This window comes from Podarcis muralis, chromosome 3, assembly GCF_964188315.1.
Source record: "Podarcis muralis chromosome 3, rPodMur119.hap1.1, whole genome shotgun sequence".
NCBI classification, from domain to species: domain Eukaryota; kingdom Metazoa; phylum Chordata; class Lepidosauria; order Squamata; family Lacertidae; genus Podarcis; species Podarcis muralis.
Window position 1 is genome coordinate 105825613 of NC_135657.1, and position 27037 is coordinate 105852649.

General features: G+C 44.1%; 1 protein-coding gene across 1 annotated transcript in view; it reads left to right on the forward strand.

Annotated features, from left to right (window-relative positions):
- The window catches only part of SEL1L2 (SEL1L2 adaptor subunit of SYVN1 ubiquitin ligase), a 46027-nt gene that overhangs the window by 11507 nt on the left and 7483 nt on the right, over positions 1–27037 (forward strand). Inside the window, exons 3-17 of the mRNA XM_028722260.2 lie at positions 446–500; positions 5682–5778; positions 7276–7438; positions 11859–11912; positions 12033–12092; positions 12176–12257; positions 13427–13581; positions 17670–17726; positions 20028–20096; positions 22122–22199; positions 24091–24153; positions 24626–24713; positions 24807–24955; positions 26006–26171; positions 26260–26334. Coding sequence (XP_028578093.2) covers positions 446–500; positions 5682–5778; positions 7276–7438; positions 11859–11912; positions 12033–12092; positions 12176–12257; positions 13427–13581; positions 17670–17726; positions 20028–20096; positions 22122–22199; positions 24091–24153; positions 24626–24713; positions 24807–24955; positions 26006–26171; positions 26260–26334 — 1411 coding nt within the window. The remainder of the gene's footprint in view (positions 1–445; positions 501–5681; positions 5779–7275; positions 7439–11858; positions 11913–12032; positions 12093–12175; positions 12258–13426; positions 13582–17669; positions 17727–20027; positions 20097–22121; positions 22200–24090; positions 24154–24625; positions 24714–24806; positions 24956–26005; positions 26172–26259; positions 26335–27037) is intronic.

Below are 27037 nucleotides of genomic sequence, written 5' to 3' on the forward strand. Positions count from 1 at the left end.
AGAGCTCATTTTAGAGCTGGAAATGAAGCAAAGCATGATTAAAAAACAATTGAATTTTGTTAAAAGTGAAAGAAGAGGCACTCAAGATGAGCACATTTTGCATATCATCCCTCAAGTGCCATTACATAACATGCTCCACAGCAATGTGGGATGTATGCAATGTCATCTGGGCAAAATTAAAAACCACTTAATTCTACTTAGTTATTTGTAAAGAAAGCGTAGTTCTGCAACAGCCATTAAAAAAATTGTTTAAATCCTTACTGTGAAACTGCTCGGACCCAGGCCTATAAAGCATGGAACAAGTGGGAAATTACTCAGACATGGGACAAGCGGAAGTGTAGACAAGCCCTGTATGAGCAACTAAGCAGATTCTAGGACCTGACCAGACAACGATTTCTTTCAATTTTGAAGATAGATTACATATATAAATTCAATTGTTTTGCAGGAGACCCTGAACAAGAGTAAAAGATTAACAGTTCAAGATTCATTTTCATCAGAAGGTAATCAAAGCTTAATTGTCTCTTACTCCCTCAGATCTTTTGTATATTCTCTCGGAGTGTTAGGCAAAATTTGAGCTGTAAAAGCTTTCTGAATCAGTACAGTGGTACCTCGGTTTACGAACTTAATTCGTTCGAGAAGTCCGTTCTTAAACCAAAGCGTACTTAAACCGAGGCACACTTTCCCTACTGAGGCCTCCCACCACCAGTGCCCTTCCACCATTCAGCTTCAGTTTGGCTTCTGAGGCAAAGTTCGCTAACCAGAACACCTACTTCTGGTTTTGCAGAGTTCATTCACTGAATAGTTTGTTAACAGGGCTCTTCGTAGACCAAGGTACCACTGTAATTTTTTAAAAAACGTTTTCAATAGAAAAAATAATAAAATCTCCCTACCCAGTTTTCTCACGACTTTACTGTAAAATCTCACTTAATTCAGAATTGGCAAAATGATAGTATAATGAGACCATGTTCTATCAGGGGTGCCAATAGGAATTTTTGTGTGCCCAATACTCTTTATGTGCATCGGGCCCTCTAAACCACTTGCAAAAAGAGAGCACAGATTTGCATAAAATGTGCAGATGCTTTGCATCACATGCAAATTTGTGTTCTCTTTCTCAGGTGGAGAGGACTCAAAAATAAATCAGTAGACACACATGTAATAAAATGTCTGACAGAATCTCAACAGGGGAAGGTTTTCCTATATTTGTATTTATATACAATGGTACCTCAGGTTACATATGCTTCAGGTTACATACGCTTCAGGTTACAGACTCTGCTAACCCAGAAATAGTACCTCGGGTTAATAACTTTGCTTCAGGATGAGAAAAGAAATCGTGCTCCGGCGACGCGGCAGCAGCAGGAGGCCCCATTAGCTAAAGTGGTGCTTCAGGTTAAGAACAGTTTCAGGTTAAGAACAGACCTCCGGAACGAATTAAGTACTTAACCCAAGGTACCACTGTACTAGAAATGTTTAACATGTTGAATGTATGCCACAGAGCTATTGAAGGCACAAGAGCACAACTTTCTCCCAGTGCCAGTCTTAAATGAATACATGCATCTTTTTCAAGGCCAGCCAAGAGCTGAGAGGGAATCTAATATAAAATACTGTTACATCACAATTGCATATCTACTTGAAAGTGAACCTCACTGAGTTCAGTGGAACTTACTCCCAGGTCAGCCTGAAATCCTATACACATGTATCTGGGAGTAAGTCCCAATGAATTCAGCAGGACTTACATCTGAGCAGACACATCTAGGATTGCACTGTTAGAATGTTAGCTGATAATCAACATCATAATCTCAATGCAAGTTTTCTTACTCTTAATTAAAATAAGGAATAGTATATTTCACGTAAGTTAGATAATAACATGGCGTGCTCTGGTCCATGGGGTCACGAAGAGTCGGACACGACTAAACAACAACAAGATAATAACCACACAAAAAAACACATCTTTGGAAGCCCATGCTTTTTTTAAAAAAAATGTCAATATTGATTTTCCACTGAAAAATAGGAATCCATGAAGATGCGCTTGTCAACTTGACTGCATGTTTTAAAAGAATGCAAAATGTGGCATGACTGGCTATTTTTGCTCATATGAGAAGAGCAAAAACATTTGGGAGCAAGAAGCGCTGACATAACTGGGGAAACTAGGTCGGACAATGAAGTGGTCAGCAATTTGTGAATTAATGCAAACTTTATCCAGAACTTTCTTTGACACTTTATAAATATCTAGTTATGAATCGCAGAAGCCCATTCAGCTCACCTTATGGAAGAAGTCCATGTGAAACTTCATAAGCACTAGAGTTTTGATTCCACATTCCTAAGAGTTTAATTATACATGACCATGGGTGCAGCGGGGGCGGGGGGCAAGGAGGGGCAGTTGCCCCCCCAAACCAATAAAAACCAATAAAAATACATAGCAAACTGAGGTTCTGCCCCCCCAACTCCTGGCAATGCCCATGCACATGACACTAGTTGTGTCCCTCCCAGTCATGTCATGGTTTAAATAAAATAAATAACAGGTGTGTGAGTGATTTCCCCCCCCTCCCGTGAACACAGCATGCAGGGAAAGTAGGTTTACGCTTTGCCTACACCATTACAACAAATCCTCCCCTGTGCTGTAGACAGAGAAAGAAAGAAAGAAAGAAAGAAAGAAAGAAAGAAAGAAAGAAAGAAAGAAAGAAAGAAAGAAAGGCTTTTTCTGCTCAGAACACTGCCCAACCTATTTCCTAGCCTAAATGCAGCCAAGCACCAGTAGCATTATAGCCATCACCAAGCTCTCTATGTCAGCATGATCCCATGTGCCTTATATTTGGTATTAGACACTTAACAACATATTTGTTGCTAGTGGACACTCTCTCTCAGAATGGCATGCTCTACTTGTCAAGCACAAGATGGTGCATTAGTTAGGGACAGAAGCCAGTTTGTGTACCATTCTAGCTGTGCATTACTATGAGGTGTTTGTTTGAACTAAGTGTGATAAATAAATTCGAATTTGCCCAGTGCCTGACAATTGCGGAGGATAAAATTATGCCAGCCTTTCTTCTTATTCTTCAAGGAATGTAACTCAGTAGTAGAGTACACGCTTTGCCTGCAAAAAGGCCTCTGGTTCAATCCTTGGTATCTTCAGGTGGGACTCAGAAAGACCTTTTTCTAAGACAGTAGACAGCTGCTGCCAGTGTGTGTGGACCAGAGCTTTCCAAGCTGTCACGACACATTGGTGTGTCGGCTGCAGTGTGTAGATGTGTTGCTCGAACGCTCCCCATGCTCCTCCCGGGGCTGGAAAGGGGTTAGTTTAACCTCCAGTTTGCTAGTAAAACTGAATTTCAGTGTTGCGAAATGATGCATGGCTAAAAAGTGTGTCACCAACATAAAAAGTTTGGAAAGCTCTGGTGTAGACAATGGCCTGACTCCATATAAGGCAGTTTCCTATGAATATACAGTTGTGGGCAGCGATGGCTAAAGCCCATTGAGTCTGGTGGGGCAGAAGGCAGAAGCTAGGTAAAGGTAAAGGGACCCCTGACCATTAGGTCCAGTCGTGACTGACTCTGGGTTTGCGGCGCTCATCTCACTTTATTGGCTGAGGGAGCTGGCGTTCCGGGTCATGTGGCCAGCATGACTAAGCCGCTTCTGGTGAACCAGAGCAGCACATGGAAACACCGTTTACCTTCCCGCAGGAGCGGTACCTATTTATCTACTTGCACTTTGACCTGCTTTCAAACTGCTAGGTGGGCAGGAGCTGGCACCTAGCAACGGGAGCTCACCCCGTCACGGGGATTCGAACCACCGACCTTCTGATCGGCAAGTCCTAGGCTCTGTGGCTTAACCCACAGCGCCACCCGTGTCCCTATAAGCTAGGTAAATCTGGAGCAAATGAAGGACAAAGCCAGCAAATGCTAGTTTTGGCTCTGTCCTGCTCCTCCTCCTTCTAAGGACAACACTGAGACTAAGGAAGACAAAGCTGACAGCCAGTGCCTGCTCCTTGGACGGGATGTACTGTATTTTTCGCCCTATAGGACTCACCGTCCCATAAGGCGCACCTAGTTTTTTGGGGGGGGAAATAAAGGGGAAAACATTATCCCCCCCCAGGCGCGGAGCTGGGGCGGGGGAAGCTCGAGCTTCCCCCGACCCCAGCCCCCAAACAGGCAGCTCTCTGCAAGCAGCGGGAGCGCTCCCGCTGCTTGCGGAGAGATCCGCGAAGCCTGGACGCGCTGAGCTCAGCACGCACAGGCTTCAGCATGCAGGCAACTCTCTGCAAGCAGCGGGAGCCCAGCGCTGGGCTCCCAGCTGCTTGCGGAGAGGTGTGCGAAGCCTGGAGAGCGTGGGGGGTCGGTGCACACCGACCCCTCTCGCTCTCCAGGCTTCAGGGAAAGCCTGCATTCGCCCCATAGGACGCACAAACATTTCCCCTTCATTTTTGGAGGGGAAAAAGTGCGTCCTATAGAGCGAAAAATATGGTAAATAAGAAGGCAGGAAGTGGAGGCTGAGGGCAGATTGAGGTTGGTGGAATGTTTAATTGCCCTCCTCAATTTAGGTGCAGATAGTTGAGTGGGCCTTTCCCAAGCAAGCATAATCTGAAGGGAATAAATTGTGTGGTTAGCCCTGACCACATGATTTGGGGCCTTTAAATGTTGCAGCAGTGTCTAGGAAAGACACCTCAGAAAAGTGACTCCCCCACTGTCACTCCAATGATGAAACAGCATCTTAAAACCAAAGTAGGCACAGTGTGAGATATCTGCGATCAAAACTGATTCATTTTATTATTACTTTGAAGTCTATCTGAAGTTCAGTCCAACATTTCGCTCCTCTCTCTAGCTGATATTTGTCCTACTGATGAAAAAAAATACTGGGGAAGTTAAGTGTATATTTCCCTCAGTGGAGTTAATAACAACAGCTTTGAGGAAAGGGGATTTAGACTAGGGAAACTGTAGGGGGTAAGGGTTGAACACTTTCTCTCCTGGTGCCATGTTCTAATCAAAAAATTCAGAGCCTCTGCATGGCTGTTTTAGAATGGAAATGAAAAATGATGGGAGATCTGGCCACAAAATCCCTATGACTCATTTGGTTTGGCTCCTAGAGTGATGGAGGAAGAGATGAGATTTCAGAGAGAATGATGGGAGCCTTGGGGCCAAAAAGAAAGGCTACTACTTGTTGGGGAAAGAACCCAACATGTATGCTTTTGTGAAATATTGTGTATGTGTTGGAGGAAGAGGAAGGGTGTGTATCCAAGAGAAAGGGCCAATGAACTTTGAAAGAAGACAGGAGATGGGATGAGAACCATGGAAACAATTTGAAATCATCAAGGTTTGAGGATATAAATGCCACTCATTGCTTTGGCACAATGCACTCCTATTTAAACTTGTAATGGGTAGGTGGGTTAAGGCCCTAACTCTAGTGCTTTCAGTGAAGGGGATTCATAAATGCTTAATGGGGCTTGGCAGTATAAGATATCTTTAGTAACCACATACTGTATTACATCAAACACACTGTGCTTTAAGGGTGGCTCAATTCATGTGCAAATCTCATTTGAAACCTTATATTTAAATTCCACTCTAGCGTTCACCGGAATTCGAAAACAGAAATGTTGCTTATTACAGGCACCCTATCAAAAGAGCGCATGATTTAAATCTCTGGCGATACATCGTGGAGTTGCATCACAATGTTTTTTCTGGTCACATTTCTAGTGGAAGAGGAGGTGGAAAGAAAGGACAAAGGTCATCAGTTTTATCAGAGAAGCCTCAAAATACTGAAGCATTCCAAAAACAAAGAAGATACAGAAAAGTAAGTGTAGGCTTAGCTGTTTTGCTAACGCAGTCCCAGAGAAGGCATAAATCGGTTTATGTGCAGGTCTGGCACATGGCTGGCACAGTCTCTCTTGGAGACTTTGTTGTTGTTTAGTCGTTTAGTCGTGTCTGACTCTTCGTGACCCCATGGACCAGAGCACGCCAGGCACTCCTGTCTTCTTGGAGACTTTAGAAGGATGGAATAGGTACATGTGGCCATGTTTCTCCCTTTCCTATTAATTTGTATGATTCTATTGCCAATGCAAGAGTGAGTTTTTCTTGTAGAGATTTGCAATGATAGACTTATGAAGCACGCCTATGGAGGGGTCCTTTTATAATCAGCCATGTGTCAACCCACATCTGGAGCGCCGCATAACGTTGGAGCACCTGGAGCGCCGCATAACGTTGTGGGCACTGCACGATGCATCCTGTTGCGTGCACCGAGCTGTGGGTTCCTTTGAAGAAGAAGAAGATATCCCACTTTATCACTACCCAAAGGAGTCTCAAAGCGGCTCACATTCTCCTTGCCCTTCCTCCCTCACAACAAACACTCTGTGAGGTGAGTGAGGCTGAGAGACTTCAAAGAAGTGTGACTGGCCCAAGGTCACCCAGCAGCTGCATGTGGAGGAGCGGGGAAGTGAACCCGGTTCCCCAGATTACGAGACTACCGCTCTTAACCACTACACCACACTGGCTTTTCTGCTTTTGGCGCACGCTCCCAGTGCCACCCAACATGAGGTGCCAGCACAGAATGATGGGGAATGCAAGCGGCAGCAGAGGAAACATCTCCAGATGGGATCCACCACATGCCAACAGCGCCAATGGCGGCAACAAAACCCGACAAATAGGAGCACACGAATCCCATCTGAAGATCTTTCCTCTGCTGCCACTTGCCTTCCCAGTTGTTCTGTGCTGGCACCCCACATTGGGCGGCGTTGGGAGCATGTTCCAACAGCGGAAAAGCCAGCAAAGGAACCCGCAGCTTGGCGCATGCAACAGGATGCGTTGTGCAGCGCCCACAACGTTACACGGTGCTCCGAGCGCTGCATGTGCAGCCAAAACAGTTAGCCGCCATGCAGCAGGGGGGAGGCAGCAGGCGGACAGCGTGGCGACTGTGCTGCCCAACATTCCCCCCCCCCCCAGCATGGAACCTGCACCCACCTTTGTACACTCCTGTGCATGGAGCGCTGGCACACCTGTTGGTTGCTGCTTTGCGTCCCTGCGTCTAAAGGTAAACAACTATTTCCTAAAAAAAAGGGTCAACAACTTTGCCCCCCCCCCCCAAAAAAAAGGTTGACAACTCTGGGCAACCTAGGGGCACCAGGCAGCTTTTTGCACCCCAGTGCTGCATATGCTTAAAGACGGCCCGGTCTATGGTGATGAAGGGGGTAAACTTCTAATGCAAAGTTACAGCAGAATAAATTCCTTTTTTATGTATAGATGAGAAATTTCCATATCCGACGGACTAAATCTGAACTTTGTGTTTCTGAATCAGAGCCCACCAGCTCCTTGTCAAAGCAGCAAAAATGGGAAACCAGAAAGCTATGGAGCAACTGGCATCTGACATGTTGTTTGGAAATAATGTTCCTCAAAATGTAGAAGCAGCTGTATCATTGTATGAGATTTTAGCTGACGAAGGATCTCATAAAGGCCAGACGGTACGTGCTCTTTAATTAGCCAAAGCTTTAAACAGGCACTAGTCTACTTTAGAGTGCATAAATATTTGAAAAGAGGTAAGATGGTGTTTATGCTCAGCCAAGAAATGTCAACAAGGTAGGGATATAAAGTTAATTATTTATTAAATTGCCTGATTTCAAGAGGCTATCTGGTGTGTTCAGCAAACATCTTCTAAAATCCTTGTTCAATAAAATTCCAGGTCAAGGCTTCAGTCCTTATTCCACTGAAGACACTCCGAAGGTAGACAATGGTTTCCATGGAACAAAAATCAAATGTTTACGGTTGTTAGAATTGAAGATATAAGAACTAATTATATTTTCGCACCTAGCTAGTGTGTCTAACATGTTCTGATTTAAGGCAAATTATCAATTTTAATTGAAAAGGATCTATGGATGACACAAAATAATAGCAAAAAAAACAACTATGCGTAAGAGATCGGCTGCAAATTCAGTTGCTCAGACTAGTCTCTTGTCTAATAAATCACAAATGGATCTCCTCTTGCATTCCTTTCGCATGACTCTGTTGCAGAACATGAAGAGGCATCTCACAAGTTGTGCTGATTGTTGAATCTTTTGTCTGGGTTTTCATAGCATTTTGCATATGTGTCTGATTGTTTCCTGTGTGCACATACATGGATAAAAGCAATACATGAATGGTTTATGGGTCATTAAAGAACAGGTAGACCAAATGTGCCAAAACATATTGGCTTTACAAAATCATCATTTCAATAATGCAGGGCTCTCCTGCCAGGGTTTCTTACCTTCCAACTGAGTTCTGATGAGTGAAAGCTTTGTTGAAAGAAAAACGAAAGAGTCTTGTGGCATCTTAGACAGGAAGGATGATATCCAACTAAGTCATATGCAGAGTCCATTGGTTTCATTGTGCCTATTCTCAGTATGACCAACCTTGGATGTTGCTGTAACATATTTATTGTGCTGTAAGCTTTTGTGGATTAGTGTCCATGTGCATCACATGATGCAGGTTCATTGTTTTATGGTCACCAGGCAATGGCTTTTCCACCTGCCTTGCCCCACACTCCAGCCCTGGGAGGCTTTCCCGACCATGACTTTGAGAATAGCAGAAGCAGCTGGGAAGAGAGAAGTCATGGGATATTATTTAAGAATAGTTTTATAAGCTGTGTGTCCTTGTTTTTCAATTCGATCCTTTTACATGATTTTGTAATCTTTGTGGTATTTTATGCATTGTGATTTGCCGTTATTTTTATTGATTATAGATGAGTAATTCTTTATCATGGGTAGGCAAACTAAGGCCTGTGGGCCGGATCAGACCCAACTGCCTTCTGGATCCAGCCCATGGACGGTCCAGGAATCGCCATGTGGATCGCCAGTGTGCACGTTCTTTCCCTCTCCCTCACACAGCCGCGGCACCGCCGCCATCTCCTCCCTCCCTCCTCCTGGCTTCTCCCTGCCCTGCCTAGAGGAGGAAGGGGGCTGGGCTTTGTTGGTGCCAGCAGCAGCACTTGAGCGGCTGCCATTTTAAGCAGCCCCTCTCCAGAGCCCTTTCACGCGCCACTCACTGTCCCTCCGCCACCGTTCTCCGCTCCCCCCCCCCAAATATACCCCACCCTCCCCCACAAGGTCTGAGGGACAGTGGACCAGCCCCCTGCTGAAAAAGTTTGCTGACCCCTGTTCTTTATTGTAACTGATAAGCGTAAACTGTTTAAATTATTATTTGCTGATCTTTAATTTTACTGTTTACTATTAGACTCTGATGGATTGTTGAATGCTGTTTTGTTTCTTTATTTTAAAGTTATTGGGACTTTTTATATTGGATCAGATTGTTACTATTAATGTTTGATGTTTTATTGTGTTTTTATTTGTGTTAGAATCTGCCAAGAGTGGCTAGGGCAACCCAGCCAGATTGGCGGGGTATAAATAAATATATATATATATATTATAGGTTCTAGGCCATGAAATGTAATCCCACAACAAGGCTTTCTGTCTCCAAGGTGTCACATTAGTGTTCCTCTGGAATGTGCAGAACTACACATTACAATAAATGTTAAAGTATCTTCAGGAGTATCATTAAGAAACGTTTCAGAGGAAAGGGGAAATGTTTTCATGTTGTTTAATGTTGCATCACTTTAAAATAATAAATAATAATAACAACAACAACAATTTATTTGTACTCTGGCTCGGCCTCCCCAGCCACTCTGGGTGGCTTCCAACAAAGTTTAAAAATACATTAAAATGTCACACATTAAAAAACTTCCCTGAACAGGGCTGCCTGCAGATGTCTTCTAAATGTCAGGTAGTTGTTTATCTCTTTGACATCTGATGGGAGGGCGTTCCACAGGGTGGGCACCACTACCAAAAAGGCCCTCTGCCTGGTTCCCTGTAGCTTTGCTTCTCGCAGTGAGGGAACCACCAGAAGGCCTTCGGCGCTGGACCTCAGTCCAGCAGAACACTACACCCAAGCACATAAGTTTCCTCATTTCCTTGTGAAACAGCTAAATAGCACAGCTTTATTGTGGATCCTGACCATAGGAGGAGGTCAGTTTACATTGTAAATACATATCCATCCTCTGGACCATGGTCTGGAAAATGTAATGTCTGACGATACAAAGGTTGGACATCCCTGAATTAAATTTTAGCTCAGTGACCTATTTTAAACTGTCTTATAACTATTTGTGAGGAACAAAGTTATGATATAGAAATTTAAGGTAAAGGTAAAGGTACCCCTGCCCGTACGGGCCGGTCTTGACAGACTCTAGGGTTGTGCGCTCATCTCACTCTATAGGCCGGGAGCCAGCGCTGTCCGCAGACACTTCCGGGTCACGTGACCAGCGTGACATCGCTGCTCTGGCGAGCCAGAGCCGCACACGGAAACGCCGTTTACCTTCCCGCTAGTAAGCGGTCCCTATTTATCTACTTGCACCCGAGGGTGCTTTCGAACTGCTAGGTTGGCAGGCGCTGGGACCGAGCAACAGGAGCGCACCCCGCCGTGGGGATTCAAACCGCCGACCATTCGATCGACAAGTCCTAGGCGCTGAGGCTTTTACCCACAGCGCCACCCGCGTCCCTGAAATTTAGTTTTTCTTTATACAGAAGCACCATTATTTTTTCCATGTTACATCTTTTCTGTGACACAATGTTCCACCAATTAATCTTGTCCATGTCTATAACCTTGAACCAAGACTGGCTACAATTCATTTTGTACAAAGATCGAAGCACACGCCTGTGCCTCAAGGAGTCTATATACAGTCACATCACAGCCTGTCTGCCACTTTAACTTTGTTCTCAGTATGATGTTTATATAGCTATGCACAGAAAATTTTCAAAGGGGAATATATGAAAACACACGTATGTGTGTGTTCACATAGTATTCTCATATACTGCCTTAATGTAACCTGAAAATGTCTGTATCATATATTTATGTGTATTGTTCAAAGACATGAGCAATGTGACGGCTTCATGAAAATTTCTTATTTAAGCATACTCTGCCTTGACTTTCTCGCTTTAGTTTGTTTGCCCCCATATATTTTTGTCATCTGCTTATACCTCCCAATTGTGATGGCCATTTTCAGAAAGTCCATTTCACATTTTGAGAGCTTCATTTTCAGATATCGGTTCTCAAAAATTCCAAAGCCTAGCCTTCTTAGGTCCTCTTCAAGTTTAGGATTACAACACTTTCAGAGGGAAAAGAAATAAAATATTTGCATACGTTTTTAGATTATGGGTTGTATCTAGTGGTGTTGTTGAGCTGACAGTAAGATTTCCATCAGCAGAACAAGAAGGGAAGCAATTTTCAGTTATCCCTTCTCCTACAGTCTTCACCACCTGAATCTGTTTTGGAGGGCCTCCAACCTTTCTGGAGGGCTCCAAGGCTTAGGAGGTGTGGGTAGCTGCAAGAGGGATGATGATTCACTAAGAGTTGCCTGTGGATGCAACCCTTAATGTAGACACATTTGTGTGCATCTCAATGTGGTTTTATTTTATTTTATTTTATTTTATTTTTCTTTGCACTTCTTGCCCAAAATGCCAAGCCTACATTTGCCTTACTTTCCCTGGCTGCAATTCACATGCTACCTCTGAGGATGTTGTCCCTAGATAAGGAAAGCAGAGAATTTAGAGGTCCTCTCAGTGGTTGAAGGAAGCATTCAGTCATGTAAGCAGTCTGAAATGGTAGAGCCCAGATAAACATTTACTACTTCGGAAAATTTCGTTTTCCTACATTTCATGGGGGGCTACAGTAAATATACCTGCTGACTCTCTGCACAAGTGTATTAATGCTAAGCCCTGATTACATGAAACTGACATGGTAAAATAACTTAAAGATAATTTTACCGCATGAGAATTGGGCCTAAGACAACTGTTAACAATATAAGCAACTGAAAAGCAAAAGGATTGACTGAACTTTTTACTTTATTTCCCCCCACAGGCATTAGGTTTCTTGTCTTCATATGGAATAGGAGTGGAATACAGTCAATCAAAGGTAATAAAATTCTGTGCTGACTTTACCCTATTGTCATTGAAGTCTTTCATCTATATTTTGTGTTTTTCGAAGAAGAAAAACCTGGCATGATTTTATGATTTTATTTCCCCCCCTCTTTAGGCACTTGTTTACTACACATTCGCAAGTAATGGGGGAAATCTTATATCCCAGATGATCTTGGTTTGTAAATCACATATTTTCACTATTTCCAATTCTAGAGGCTTGAGTGATAATTAAAATAATTTTGAATTTTCCCCCAACAGGGCTATCGTTACTGGTTAGGAATCAATGTTCCAAGGAGCTGTGAAGCAGCACTTATTTATTACAAGAAAGTTGCAGATTACAGTAGGTGGCCTTCATCTATTGTATCTTGCCTTGTTTGAAAGTGCCACTTTTGTTTTTGTTTGCTCTTTCAAGAGTCCTGTGGCACCTTAAAGACTAAGAAATACCAGACCCTCATGGGGGGGCAGAGGACACGATTCTCACTCAGATTATTAACATATTGAAAGAACAAATTTTCCAAGATCCCAGGCAGGCATGGCCCAATACTTTTTGGCACCTGAGGTGAACCTGAGAATGGCACGCTCCACCCCCACCAGGGAAGAAGGGATTAGTGACGATGTGCATCAGGAACAAGGGGGGAATAAAGGTCTACCTTGAGAACGAAGGTTGAGGGGGACCAACAGCACCCCCTTTTCACCAAGAGGCCACTGTAGAGGCAGCACTGGGGGAGGCAGCCAAGGACACAGCAGATCTGGCCTCCAAGGAGCAAGCTGCAGCTGATGCTGCCACTATGGCACTGGCAGTAGCAGCAGACGATGCCTTCCTTGGATGTCAAATCTGCTGCCCCTGTGGATCCTGCTGCCTGAGGCAGTCACATCACCTTGCCTCACGGGTGGGCCGGCCCTAATCCCAGGAATCCAGTTACTTGTCTGACAAAAGAGCCAGTGTCGTGTAGTGGTTAAGAGCGGTAGTCTCGTAATCTGGGTTTGCGTCTCCGCTCCTCCACATGCAGCTGCTGGGTGACCTTGGGCCAGTCACATTTCTTTGAAGTCTCTCAGCCCCACTCACCTCGCAGAGTGTTTGTTGTGGGGGAGGAAGGGAAAGGAGATTGTTAGCCGCTTTGATACTCCTTAGGGTAGTGATAAAGCAGGATATCAAATCCAAACTCTTCTTGTCATGTTTATTTGTACTAAAATACAGTTCCAAGTGACAAAGCAAGTTAACCGAAGCCATATGCAGGCATTACAATTAGGGAACTGTAAATACATGTGTGAGGGTGGTGGGGCAAGTAGACTGGACCTGCCTCCTCCAACACTGTGTTTAAGGTGACCTAGCATGACCAATGTCAAGAGTGATGGAAGTTGTCGTTCAGAACATCTGGAGGGTACTACATTGAATACATCATGGAAAGGAAAAATGAAATCTTCTCAGATTGTAGGAAGCGGTTGTTCTGATTTATGTTACTTGGAATTTATTATTATTATTATTATTATTATTATTATTATTATTAGTTGCAAGCAAATTAGAAGAAAATGAAGATAAGCCAGTTGAAAAAGTGAAGCTGATGGAAAGATCAGAAAATCTGGGTTTTGATACAGAAATCTTGGACTGGGATGTACATCAGTACTACAAGTTTTTGGCTGAAAGAGGAGACACACAGATACAGGCAAGAGACATTCCTTTCTATTTGCCGATTTATTATTATTATTTATTAATTTGTTAATACTGCTTACCTGACTTCAAAGTGATTTACAAGTATAAATAATAATAATAATAATAATAATAATTTATTATTTATACCCCGCCCATCTGGCTGGGCCTCCCCAGCCACTCTGGGCGGCTTCCATAAAAACCAAAAATACAATAAAATATCACATGTTAAAAACTTCCCTGAACAGGGCTGCCTTAAGATGTCTCTTGAATGTCAGGTAGTTATTTATCACTTTGACATCTGCTGGAAGGGCGTTCCACAGGGTGGGCGCCACTACCGAGAAGGCCCTCTGCCTGGTTCCCTGTAGCTTTGCTTCTCGCAATGAGGGAACTGCCAGAAGGCCCTCGGCGCTGGACCTCAGCGTCTGGGCAGAATGATGGGGGTGGAGACGCTCCTTCAGGTATACTGGACCGAGGCCGTTTAGGGCTTTAAAGGTCAGCACCAACACTTTGAATTGTGCTCGGAAACGTACTGGGAGCCAATGCAAGTCTTTCAAGACCGGTGTTATATGGTCTCGGCGGCCGCTCCCAGTCACCAGTCTAGCTGCCGCATTCTGGATTAGTTGTAGTTTCCGAGTCACCTTCAAAGGTAGCCCCACGTAGAGTGCATTGCAGTAGTCCAAGCGGGAGATAACCAGAGCATGCACCACTCTGGCGAGACAGTCCGCAGGCAGATAGGGTCTCAGCCTACGTACCAGATGGAGCTGGTAAACAGCTGCCCTGGACACGGATTTGACCTGTGCCTCCATGGACAGCTGTGAGTCCAAAATGACTCCCAGGCTGCGCACCTGGTCCTTCAGGGGCACAGTTACCCCATTCAGGACCAGGGAATCCTCCACACCTGCCCGCCTCCTGTCCCCCAAAAACAGTACTTCTGTCTTGTCAGGATTCAACCTCAATCTGTTAGCCGCCATCCATCCTCCAACCGCCTCCAGACACTCACACAGGACCTTCACCGCCTTCACTGGTTCTGATTTAAAAGAGAGGTAGAGCTGGGTATCATCCGCATACTGATGAACACCCAGCCCAAACCTCCTGATGATCTCTCCCAGCGGCTGCATGTAAATGTTGAAAAGCATGGGGGAGAGGACAGAACCCTGAGGCACCCCACAAGTGAGAGCCCAGGGGTCTGAACACTCATCCCCCACCACCACCTTCTGAACACGGCCCAGGAGGAAGGAGCGGAACCACTGTATAACAGTGCCCCCAGCTCCCAGCCCCTCAAGACGGTCCAGAAGGATGCTATGGTCGATGGTATCAAACGCCGCTGAGAGATCCAGCAGAACTAGGAAACAGCTCTCACCTTTGTCCCTAGCCCGCCGGAGATCATCAACCAGTGCGACCAAGGCAGTTTCAGTCCCATGATGAGGCCTGAATCCCGACTGGAAGGGATCCAAATGGTCCGCTTCTTCCAGGCGTGCCTGGAGTTGTTCGGCAACCGCTCGCTCAATCACCTTGCCCAGGAATGGAAGATTTGAGACTGGGCGATAGTTGGCCATCGTGGCCGCATCTAAAGATGGTTTTTTAAGAAGCGGTTTAATAACCACCTCTTTCAGTGGGTCTGGGAAGGCTCTCTCACGGAGGGAAGCATTCACCACCCCACGAAGCCCATTGCCCAGTCCTTCCCGGCTAGCTTTTATAAGCCAGGATGGGCAAGGATCCAGGAGACAGGTGGTTGGTTTCACTCGTCCAAGCAGCCTGTCCACATCCTCGGAGGTAACAGATTGGAATTGATCCCACTCAACTTGACTAGACAGAACTCTAGCACTCTCCCGCCCCGGCCCTGCTCCCACGGTGGAGTCTACTTCTTCCCGAATCTGAGCGATTTTATCTGCAAAAAACTTTGCAAAATCATTGCAGGAGAACATGTGGCCCGTACAATTAGAATCCACACATCATCAAAATACACAATAAAATAATTCAATCGAAACACTTTTTAAAAACCTGTAATTAAAATATGCTATAAAACAAAAACAATAAAGACAGCAATTATAATGACATAAGAAGAGTCTGCTAGATCGGTTCCAAGGCCCATCTAGTTAGCATCCTCTTCTCATAGTGACCAGCCAGCTGCCCATGCGAAGCCCAAAAGCAGAACATGAGCACAACAGCACTTTCCCAATCTTCAATTCCACACAACTGGTACCGTATTTTTCGCCCTATAGGACGCACCGTCTCATAAGGCGCACCAAGTTTTTTTGGGGGGAAATAAAGGGGGGGAAAATTATTTTTCCCCCCAGGCGCAGGGCTGGGGCGGGGGAAGCTTGAGCTTCCCCCGACCCCAGGCCCCAGGACAGGCAACTCTCTGCAAGCCATGGGAGCCCGGCGCCGGGCTCCCGCGCCTTGCAGAGAGGTGCACGAAGTCTGGGCGCGCTGAGCTCAGTGCGCCCAGCCTTCGGCGTGCAGGCAACTCTCCGCAAGCCACGGGAGCCCAGCGCCGGGCTCCCGCGCCTTGCGGAGAGCTGCACGAAGTCTGGGCGCGCTGAGCTCAGCGCACCCAGCCTTCGGCATGCAGGCAACTCTCCGCAAGCCGCGGGAACCCGGCGCAGGCTCCCACCGCTTGCGGAGATGTGCGCGAAGCCTGGAGAGCGAGAGGGGTCGGTGCGCACCGACCCCTCTCGCTCTCCAGGCTTCAGCGAAAGCCTGCATTCGCCCCATAGGACGCACACACATTTCCCCTTCATATTTGGAGAGGAAAAAGTGCATCCTATGGGGCGAAAAATACGGTATTTAGAGACCTACTGCCTCCAGTGGTGGAGGTAGTACATACCGTAGTCATTGTGCTTGGTATCCATTGATAGCCTTAACATCCATCAATTTGTCTAATCCTCTATTAAAGCCATCTAAACTGAATGTAGCCACTTTGTGTTTTTGTGCTATGTGATGCAAAGCTTTGCCCGCATAGATCTAACTGTAAAGGTAAAGGTAAAGGTAAAGGGACCCCTGACCATTAGGTCCAGTCGTGGACGACTCTGGGGTTGCGGCGCTCATCTCGCTTTATTGGCCAAGGGAGCCAGCGTACAGCTTCCGGGTCATGTGGCCAGCATGACTAAGCCGCTTCTGGCGAACCAGAGCAGCGCACGGAAATGCCGTTTACTTTCCCAACGGAGCGGTACCTATTTATCTACTTGCACTTTGACGTGCTTTCGAACTGCTAGGTGGGCAGGAGCAGGGACCGGGCAACGGGAGCTCACCCCGTCGCGGGGATTTGAACCGCTGACCTTTTGATCGGCATGTCCTAGGCTCTGTGGTTTAACCCACAGCGCCACCTGCGTCCTCAGATCTAACTGTAGTGTTCAGGAATTTAAACAATATTCCCTACGTCCTGATTTACTGGAATCCCTATCTTTACTAAGAATATTATAATTGACCCTCAGCCTACAAATATTGCAGATTAGTGTGGCATTAAGTGATAAATGCATGGAAACTGCTGTCACCAATCCTCTTTCTCCCCTCTCCCCACCCCATTGTGGTCCTATTTCGCCCTCACCTTCAGGATCTGCTTGATAAATCTGCTTCCCAGGGAGTCTAACAATGATGAAGTCATATGTCTTCTGGAAGCTTAAAAATAAATAAATGGTTGAATTGTTTGGTCTCCTATGTTAAAAAATGCTGTTAGCCACCTTTTTAACTCTGATGTGGGACATAATTATCAATCAATCAACCAACCAACCAAAAATGTTGTGTGTTTGTTGTTATTTTATCCCTTTATATTAAAAAAGTAAGTTAATGTTAAATAAGATCCCAGGAAGGGCAGCTGAATCCTTCACACTTGTATTCCCCCACAGACCCTTTGCCATAAATGCTGTGCCCAAGTCTTATTCTCTGACACAATTTGCACGAATGGGACTTCCCCTTCCCCTCTTCTCTCCTGCAGTTTTCTGTGCACCCGCAAAATACAAAATCTGCTCTGGAGGCTTGGAGAAAACAGGTGGAAGGGGGAGATTTTGTTGTGTTTGCTGGTGTGACACTGGGCCATTCTTGCTCATTGACTTTTGGCTCCAAAAGATACAAGACATTCATTTTTAAAATAATTCTTTCTAGGTATATCTAGGACAGCTGCATCTCTTCGGAAGGAAAGGACTCGAGAGAGATCACGCTGTAAGTGCAGGTAGATTAGAAGGATGAAAGCCGTGCTCTTACAGTTTTAAATTTTAGAAGTATATTTGGTTGATTTGAATGGGATGGTTCCAATGAGCGTGTTTAAGATCACAAAGTAATACCCCTGTTCAAACAGGCATCCTTTTGAGAATCTAGCACGGTCTTTCATTTCCTCCGAGTTCAAGCAGCAATTTAGGAAGCTGGTGCTTAGGTTTTTATAAACAGAAATGCCAGCTGTGTGAGTTTGTGCGTTCTTTTAAACATTTATGCAACAAATGTGTAGAGTGCTTTTTTAGTTTGGGAGTTTTGGCAGCAGAAAATTGGGGTTTCTTTAAAGCAGTTTCAGAAAAGCATTATTTAAGGAGGAAAAGGTAGGCATATGTGAGTGCCCTTCTGGACCGCAACCTAAGATTTATGTATTTGCAGCAAAATGGGACTAAAAAAGCAAACAAACACAGGGAGCAGTCTTATACCAGGTCAAGCCGTTGGCTCTTCGGAGCTCTAGGGATGTGGAAAAATTTCAGTTCAGTTAGCATGTAAAGCTGAATTAATCAAACTCACACTTTCTGTTACAATTAAAAACAAAACAAAAAAAAAACCCCGCACACAGCCAGCCTTTGAAATTCACACACATCTGAGTTGTAATGCAGCTCACCAATCAAGCAGTGCTTTAAAAAATGCATATATTAGGGTGAAATGTGCATTAAAATAATGCGATTCTCTCCCCGATGCTTTTTAACATCTTTATGCGCCCCCTTGCCCAGCTTGTCCGGAGTTTTGGGCTGGGCTGCCATCAGTATGCTGATGACACCCAACTCTATCTGTTGATGGATGGCCATCCTGACTCGGCCCCAGACACACTGATCAGATGCTTGGAAGCTGTGGCTGGATGGTTACGTGGGAGCCGGTTGAAGTTAAATCCTTCGAAGACAGAGGTCCTCTGGCTGGGACGGGACGATATGAGACTGAGGGGGCAACTCCCTTCTCTTGCGGGGGTGCAATTAGTGCCAGCACCGTCCGTTAAGAGTTTGGGTGTAATCTTCGATACCTCCCTCTCCATGGAGGCGCAGATTGCAGCTATAACAAAGGCGGCATTTTTTCATCTCCGCCAAGCTAAGCAGTTGGCTCCTTACCTCTCTCGCCCTGACCTAGCCACTGTGATCCACGCGACGGTCACCTCCAGACTGGATTATTGTAACTCGCTCTACGTGGGGCTGCCCTTGAGACTGACCCAGAAACTCCAGCGGGTGCAGAATGCCGCAGCGAGACTCCTTACGGGGTCTTCGCTGCGAGATCACATTCATCCGGTGCTATACCAGCTGCACTGGCTCCCGGTGGAGTACAGGATCAGGTTTAAGGTGCTGGTTTTAACCTTTAAAGCCCTATACGGCCTAGGACCCTCGTACCTACGGGACCGCCTCTCCTGGTATGCCCCACAGAGGAACTTACGGTCTTCAAATAAAAACATCTTGAAGGTCCCAGGCCACAGAGAGGTTAGGCTGGCCTCAACTAGAGCCAGAGCTTTTTCGGTTGCGGCTCCAACCTGGTGGAACGCTCTGTCGCAAGAGACAAGGGCCCTGCAGGACTTGACATCTTTCCGGAGGGCCTGCAAGACAGAGCTGTTCCACCAGGCCTTTGGTCAGGGCGCAGCCTGACTCCCTCCTTTGGCAATCTCTACAAAGCTTTAGTCTATGGTTGCCATCAATTTGTATTTTAATTAATTTTTAGAATGTATTTATAATGTTGTACTGTTTTAGTGTTGTTAGCCGCCCTGAGCCCGGCTTCGGCTGGGGAGGGCGGGATATAAATAAAATTTATTATTATTATTATTATACAAAAACATATCACATTAAGGAAAATTGCTTGCAAAAATGCACATATAGTCAAAACTTCATAAAAACGTCACACTAAAATGCAGAAGAATTTTCATGGGGATTTGAAAACAAACGGCAAATTGCTGCTCATATGACAAAAAATTATTTTAAGATGGAAAAACTAATAAGCAACTAAGAGATCCAAATGGGCAGATTCTTCCATCCCTAGTGGATGGTGTCTCTCCAGGGGTTTCAGATTTGACATTTGCAACCGTGCCTGGAGACATTATGGATTGAACCCCAATACCATTTGGGGCATATGATCTAAGTTTGCACAGACTACTAGAACATAAAGATGCCAGTTTGAATTATTGTTCACCAATATGGCCTGTCTAACTATGAACAGGTGTCAAGGCAGGAGAATGCATACCTTGATTTGGAAACTTGGTTATATCAGTCATCACTTTATTCTGCTCTTTTTCTTTAGAAAGCCTTCTACTATTTCCTAAAGGCAGCGAATGCAGGGAATTCACATGGTATGGCATTCCTGGGAAAGGTACCTATGTTTGCTTCTTGGGATTAATTTGTTGCTTGAGACCCCATCTATGGTCCTTTGTAGTTTCCTCACATTCAAGCAGAGTCCAGCTGCAGTGGATTGGGGCCATTCTCACATACAAGCTACTTGCGATGTGGTCAAAGCAGAGTGGAGGAGACTGGAGGAGGGAAGAGGCAATCTTCAGTTGTACATTTAAGACCACATTAAACTACAGTTCTCACCTATCTTGTATGACAGAGCTTTCCAAACTTTTCATGTTGGAGACACACTTTTTAGACACGCATCATTTCGCAACACAGTTAATTCAGTTTTGCTAGCAAACCGGAGGTTAAACTAACCCCATTCCAGTTCACAGGAGGAATGCAGGGAGCATTTGTGTGATACACCTACACACTGCAGCTGACACACTAACGTCTCATGACGCACAGTTTGGAAAGCTCTGCTGTATGATCATGGCCAAAGGGATCTGACTGTCTTGTATCTCTGCATGCAAAATCAAAGGCATATCATGATTGACTTTGAAGTGTTGTGCTTCAAAGTAGAATGGCAAACTTAAGGAGGACTTTCAAGAGGCATGAACACTTTTGAGGGGAGAGCTTTTCTTTTCTCCTTCCATTTCTTGACATTTCCTGGTCAGCTTAAGAACAAGACACACAAAAAAGTGCTTCTCTTCTAATCAGTGGTGTGGACTCCAAATTTCCATGAGATGCTGCTGGCAGAATTGGGGGGGGGGCAATTTTGGCTTATTTCTCCTTTGCAGCACCCTGAAAATCTGTTCTGGAGGGCTTAAGAGACCAACTGGAACAGTTCAAGATTTGACACAGAGGACTGGAGGGGAAAGGAGGATCAGAAAAAAACACTCTCTGTTCCTTCTGCCAATGGGGGCCTACACTGGATTGAAAGGCCTTCCATGAATAGAAGGAGTCTTTCAATTTGGAAATGGAAAATTCATGCCATTGCTGGTTGTAAGTTGTGGAGGTCCCCGGAGAGGTGTGTCTGATACCTTCATTCCATAGCTTCTGGCAATTCCTCAAGACGCACCTCTTTGTCCTTGCTTTTGACACTTGAGATGTATATTTTTAGCACCCACTTTTTTTCTCTACTTGTAAGTCGTTTTAAAGTGTGTTTTATATTGTGTTGTAATGTGTGTTGTAATGTTGTAATCTGCCCTGGAACCTTAAGGCGAAGGGCAGGTAATAAATTTAATAATTATTATTAAGCGGGTATTGGTATTTTTTAAAAAAGAGAATTGTTATGTTACTGTAAGCTGTGGGTATTCCTTTTGGAAACAAATACACAATGTGTTCAGCTGCTTGTGTTATAGTTGTATATTTAAAGCAGGAGTACAGAGCCTTCAAGGGACCTGGGTGGCGCTGTGGGTTAAACCACAGAGCCTAGGACTTGACGATCAGAAGGTCGGCAGTTCGAATCCCCGTGACGGGGTGAGCTCCCGTTGCTCAGTCCCTGCTTCTGCCAACCTAGCAGTTTGAAAGCACACCAGTGCAAGTAGATAAAAAGGTACTGCTCCGGCAGGAAGGTAAACAGCGTTTCTGTGCGCTGCTCTGGTTCTCCAGAAGCGGCTTAGTCATGCTGGCCACATGACCCAGAAGCTGTATGCCAGCTCCCTCGGCCAATAAAGCGAGATGAGCGCCGCAACCCCAGAGTCGGCCACGACTGGAACTAATGGTCAGGGGTCCCTTAACCTAGAGAGCCTTCAGCTCTCTAGATGTTGCTGATAGATAACTCTCATCAGCCCTGTCAAACATGGCTAATAGATATTGTGAGTTAATGTTCAGTAACATTGGAGGGCTAATGATTCCTCAAATCTTCCTTAAAATGACTCATGAAAGCCCAGCACTATACATAACATAGAGTCAAACAGAAAACAGGAATTAAAAGTGCAAAATAGGATAAAATTCAGAGGAACTTCATCCGTTTGTTTTGCAAATTTTTAATGGCAAGAGGAGGCATTTCCATGGATGGTCAACATCATCTGAAGAAATATCCCCTCTTAATCCTGTCTAGATGTATTTAGAAGGAAGTGCTACAGTGCCTCAGAGTAACATTGCAGCTTTGAAGTATTTCAAAATGGCGGCAGAGAAGGTATTGTATTTTCTTTCTTTTTCTAAAAAAAGTAGCAGCTTTAATTAATTATAATTAATACATTGTTCTTAGGAATACGCTCGTCACGCTGGCCACGTGACCTGGAAGTGTCTTCAGACAGCACTGGCTCCCAGCCTCTTGAGCGAGATGAGCGCGCAACCCTAGAGTCGGACACGACTGGCCCGTACGGGCAGGGGTACATTTCTTAGGAATACAGTTAAATCTGACAATTAAAGATCACAACAATAACTGCTTCAAATCAACTTTTAACTTTATATATTCCAAGCACTAAATCAAACCACACCATGATTAACCTTCTGTACTTGTTCTTTAAAATGTCCTTAACCTATTATACTAGGTTTGTCAACCTTCTGCCTGTGGAAGCTCCCAGTGATGCCCATGGCTGGTGCTCTAGACTCTGAACTTTCATTTAAAACATCTCTTGCATATTTTTCCTGGTACTGAGGAATGCCCCCTGTTGTTATTTAGACATCAACAGGATCAGTCAATGGAATATTTTGCACAGCTTTATGTAAACTGCTTAGAGGTGGGTTGCCTTTTTAAAATGAAAAATCAAGCAGCTAATATATAAAACAAACAAAATGTTTCAGTGCTAAAAGTGCAAAACATTACAAATTGTTATAACTAATGAAGTAAATTTCAGATCTAACAACTCAAGGTTATATTTGAAAGAGAGAACGACCCCACAAATGTTATAGGAAAGTGTTGCTTCATGGTGATTTCATCACATCAATATTGAATTGGGAATCAAGTTGTAGATATATTGAGGGTGTCATGTGTCAAAGTACATTGTCCCTTCATTCCTCTCCTACTGTTCATTTTGCCTGTATTTTTAGACTGCTGGCATCTCACATCTGCCTCTTTCATTTAATCTTTTAAAACACCAGATGCATTGGTGCTATGTAAGAGGTGATTAACTTGTTCAACACTAAGGATTGTAATAGATAAGTAGTAGCAACTGAAAAGGCTGCATAGAAAAATGATTATGTGATGAACAACATTGGGGGAGAGGGGAACTTTTCCATAAAACTTCCATTAAACTTGTAGGCTTCAAATTACACTTGCTCAGACTGCATTTGTCCTCCAAAATTAATATTCTCTTTGTCTATACTGTATTGTGTTATACTTGGGTCTGGTGAAGTCTTTGACACCAACCTGGGTTGATATAATGACACTGATGTTCATGAACATTTCAACTGCCTCCAGAGCAAACCTATCAGAACTTCTTTTGGGGAGGGAGGCAGGATTTTACTCTTAATTAAACTCATTGAACTCAATGGAAATAGTTCCAATTGAATTAAATGAGTAGAGTTGCATAAGATTGCATTAATAATCACAACTGTGTAACAAAATGCTTCATTTAGGTCGTCCGAGCTCCTGTTGCCCGGTCCCTGCTCCTGCCAACCTAGCAGTTTGAAAGCACGTCAAAGTGCAAGTAGATAAATAGGTACCGCTCCGGCAGGAAGGTAAACGGTGTTTCCATGTGCTACTCTGGTTCGCCAGAAGCAGCTTAGTCATGCTGGCCACATGACCCGGAAGCTGTACGCCGGCTCCCTCGGCCAATAAAGCGAGATGAGCGCCGCAACCCCAGAGTCATCCGCGACTGGACCTAATGGTCAGGGGTCCCTTTACCTTTAAACCATTTGTTGCTCATACCAGGGTTATGTGAATAACTTGGTGTGACACAATGTCCAGAGGAGATATGGCGAAGGAGACATTTGTCTCTTGGTTAACAAGCGAGAAATATAATCAGTAAATAATTATAATTGACACTAAGGCACACAATTACAGTGATTCTTTATAGGTTCTTTTCATAGAGTGGGTAACTTATTCTTATGTCTAAATGAAACATTCTCAATATGTTATTTAGGGCAATTCCATTGGACTATGGGGGCTTGGACTTATTTATTTACATGGTAAAGGTCTTCCACGGGTAAGTCTTCAGTGTATCAGAGCTTTTTCATAATAAAAAAAGCCAATAAAACCATAAGACGCTTGGCCTAATGTGGCTTTAACAACCCAAAATTAAAACATAGATTTTATGTTTTACATGCAAGGGGTCCTAGGATACCACCACACAGTAGTCAAGGTGGGGAGGGGTTTCTACCTTCAAGCACCCCTGAGCCAATGAGGAGGCACATTGCACAGACCAAGAAATGGCTTACCACAGGGGCTGTTCCGCCAGGGTCTTTGTGTACCTTGTGCTCTGTTGTCATAATGGGACTTAGTGCTACGTCTCATGACCCCGCAGCCGACAGATCGCAAGTACAGGATTGTGCCGCAAGTTATCAGTACCGCTTCTCATAATGCAGCTGCAACTTCTTTTGAGCTGCGGTCCACGATCAGTGTTCCACAAAACCAGAAACTAATTTCTTGACGTCTCAATAAGTTTGTTTCCCTTTCAGAATCACAGTGAAGCTTTTAAATACTTTCATAAAGCAGCAGAGAAGGGATATGCCCAGGCCCAATTTCAGCTGGGCCTTATGTATCACAGTAAGTCCCTGGGCACAGTTCTTCCTTTTGTCAAGGCTCCCATGGTTCAGTTACCTAATTTTTGATGAAAATCCAAATCATATTTCATTGCAGATGGCTCTGGAGTCAAGAGAGATTACAAACTTGCCTTCCAATATTTTTACTTGGCATCTCAAAACGGGCAACCCCTTGCTGTTTATCACTTGGCTGAAATGTACGCTACGGGAATGGGAGCTTTCAGGTCATGCCAGAATGCTGTTAAAGTAAGTAATGCCCTGTTTGAGAGTCTGCCCTTTGAGATATTAATGTTGATGGTTGTTCTCATCCAATATCAACAGCTGTCCAAAGACAACAACCACCCAGTAGCAATAGATACAGAGTCAAACTACACTTTATGTCAAATGAATAGCTCAAAAACATTCCAGGAGTTTTCTTTCTTGAAATTCAGGCATGGGGGCCAAAATTGCATCAGGACTACAGTGTGTGGGGAGGAAAAGTTTATGGTTTTTTTCTGCCCAACCACAACCATGGCAAATATGTTCTCTTACGCTTGTTGTTTAGTCGTGTCCGACTCTTCGTGACCCCCTGGACCACAGCACGCCAGGCACTCCTGTCTTCCACTGCCTCCCGCAGTTTGGTCAAACTCATGCTGGTAGCTTTGAGAACACTGTCCAACCATCTCATCCTCTGTCGTCCCCTTCTCCTTGTGCCCTCAATCTTTCCCAACATCAGGGTCTTTTCCAGGGAGTCTTCTCTTCTCATGAGTCTCTTGCGCTTAGACTTAGCAAAAAAATCTTCCACTGGCATCTATTACCCCCACCTTCCAAAGTTAGGTTTCTATCAAAGAGGCTACAAAATACTAAGATTTTGGGGAGTTGTTAGTCTGTAGATGAATTAATTCTACTTTTTTTTGCATCTCCTCATGGCATTTGTGTCCTTAGCGCGAATAAATGTTTTGCAAACATTACACACATGAGACACAATCCAGCCAAAGCTATGCACATTGCATTGATTTCAAAGGAGATTTAAGCACAACACATGCTGAACTTGTTTTATAGTGCAAACCTATGGATTTTTTTCTCAGAAACTCAGAAGTCCCATTGTTTTCAGGGGGCTTACTCCCAGGTAAGTATGCCTAGGACTGCCACCTGAAGCGTTGTGCCCACATTGGTCGCATCCGTTTAAAACCACTGCCCTGTCTAGTGTCTCCCTTTAATCTTCTTTTCTTCCATTAAGCTGTTAAGGCAAAGTTAATTACAAACTTCTGGTGTTCTTTGTATGTGTTTAATGTCTGTCCTTTTTTTGCTATTTAGCTTTACAGAACCGTATGTGAACTGGGGAGATGGTCAGACAAATTCCTGACAGCACACTTTGCTTACCAGACTGGCAATGTTGAATCATCTCTTGTTCAATATGCACTTCTAGCAGAAATGGGCTATGAAGTAGCTCAGTGCAATTCAGCTCACATTATGGAATCTGGTAAGGGAAACTATATCTTATGCTGCTTACTTCCATTCTTTAACACGGTGATTGTGTTAAGACAAATGATGCTAATATTTTGTTACAGAAAATGTTAAACTTCTCCACCAAGAGCAGATATATCCATTGGCTCTTCTTTTATGGAAGCGGGCTGCAAATCAAGGTATGAACAGAGTTAAAAATAACCTGTGCCTAGCTGTCCACTCTTATTAGTATGATATTTCCCCCCATTTTGGCTCTTGCAGTTAAATAGGAAGAAAATATTACATTCATGCAACAATACCGATAAGTCATTAAAAATCACTGTTACAAAATATTTAGATATTATTTTCCTTCCCCTCCACTTAATTCATTGAGATGGCAATCCCACAGGCATTTCTTATAAAGTACTGAATAATAAAATGTAAAAAAATGAATGATGTTCATATTAATTGTTACCTTGTTCCTTTTACATGGTCTTGCTACATCAATCTCTATAGTGGGTTTATTGCTTTGTTTTTGCTTTTATTATGTATTTTGTGTTCTCATTTTGTATTTTTATGTTGTGAACCTCCCTGTGATCTTTGGATGAAGGATGGTATACATATTTAATAAATAATAATAATAACAAATATAATTCCTATGACAATAGAACGTTAAGTGACCTTCAAGAATAGGCATCCCCCACCAACCTAGCTATCTATATTCCCAACCAATCTCACTTTTTTTTATTACCCTCTACTTAATTTTGTTACATATAAAGAAGCAATGAATGGTTTAAACAATTTCGCTTCATTGCTATTTCATATGAGCCATCCATTCTGTCAGAGAAAAGGAAGGATAATTTGAAAAATGGAACCTCATGCTCCTTCAAGCTAATTATTTTT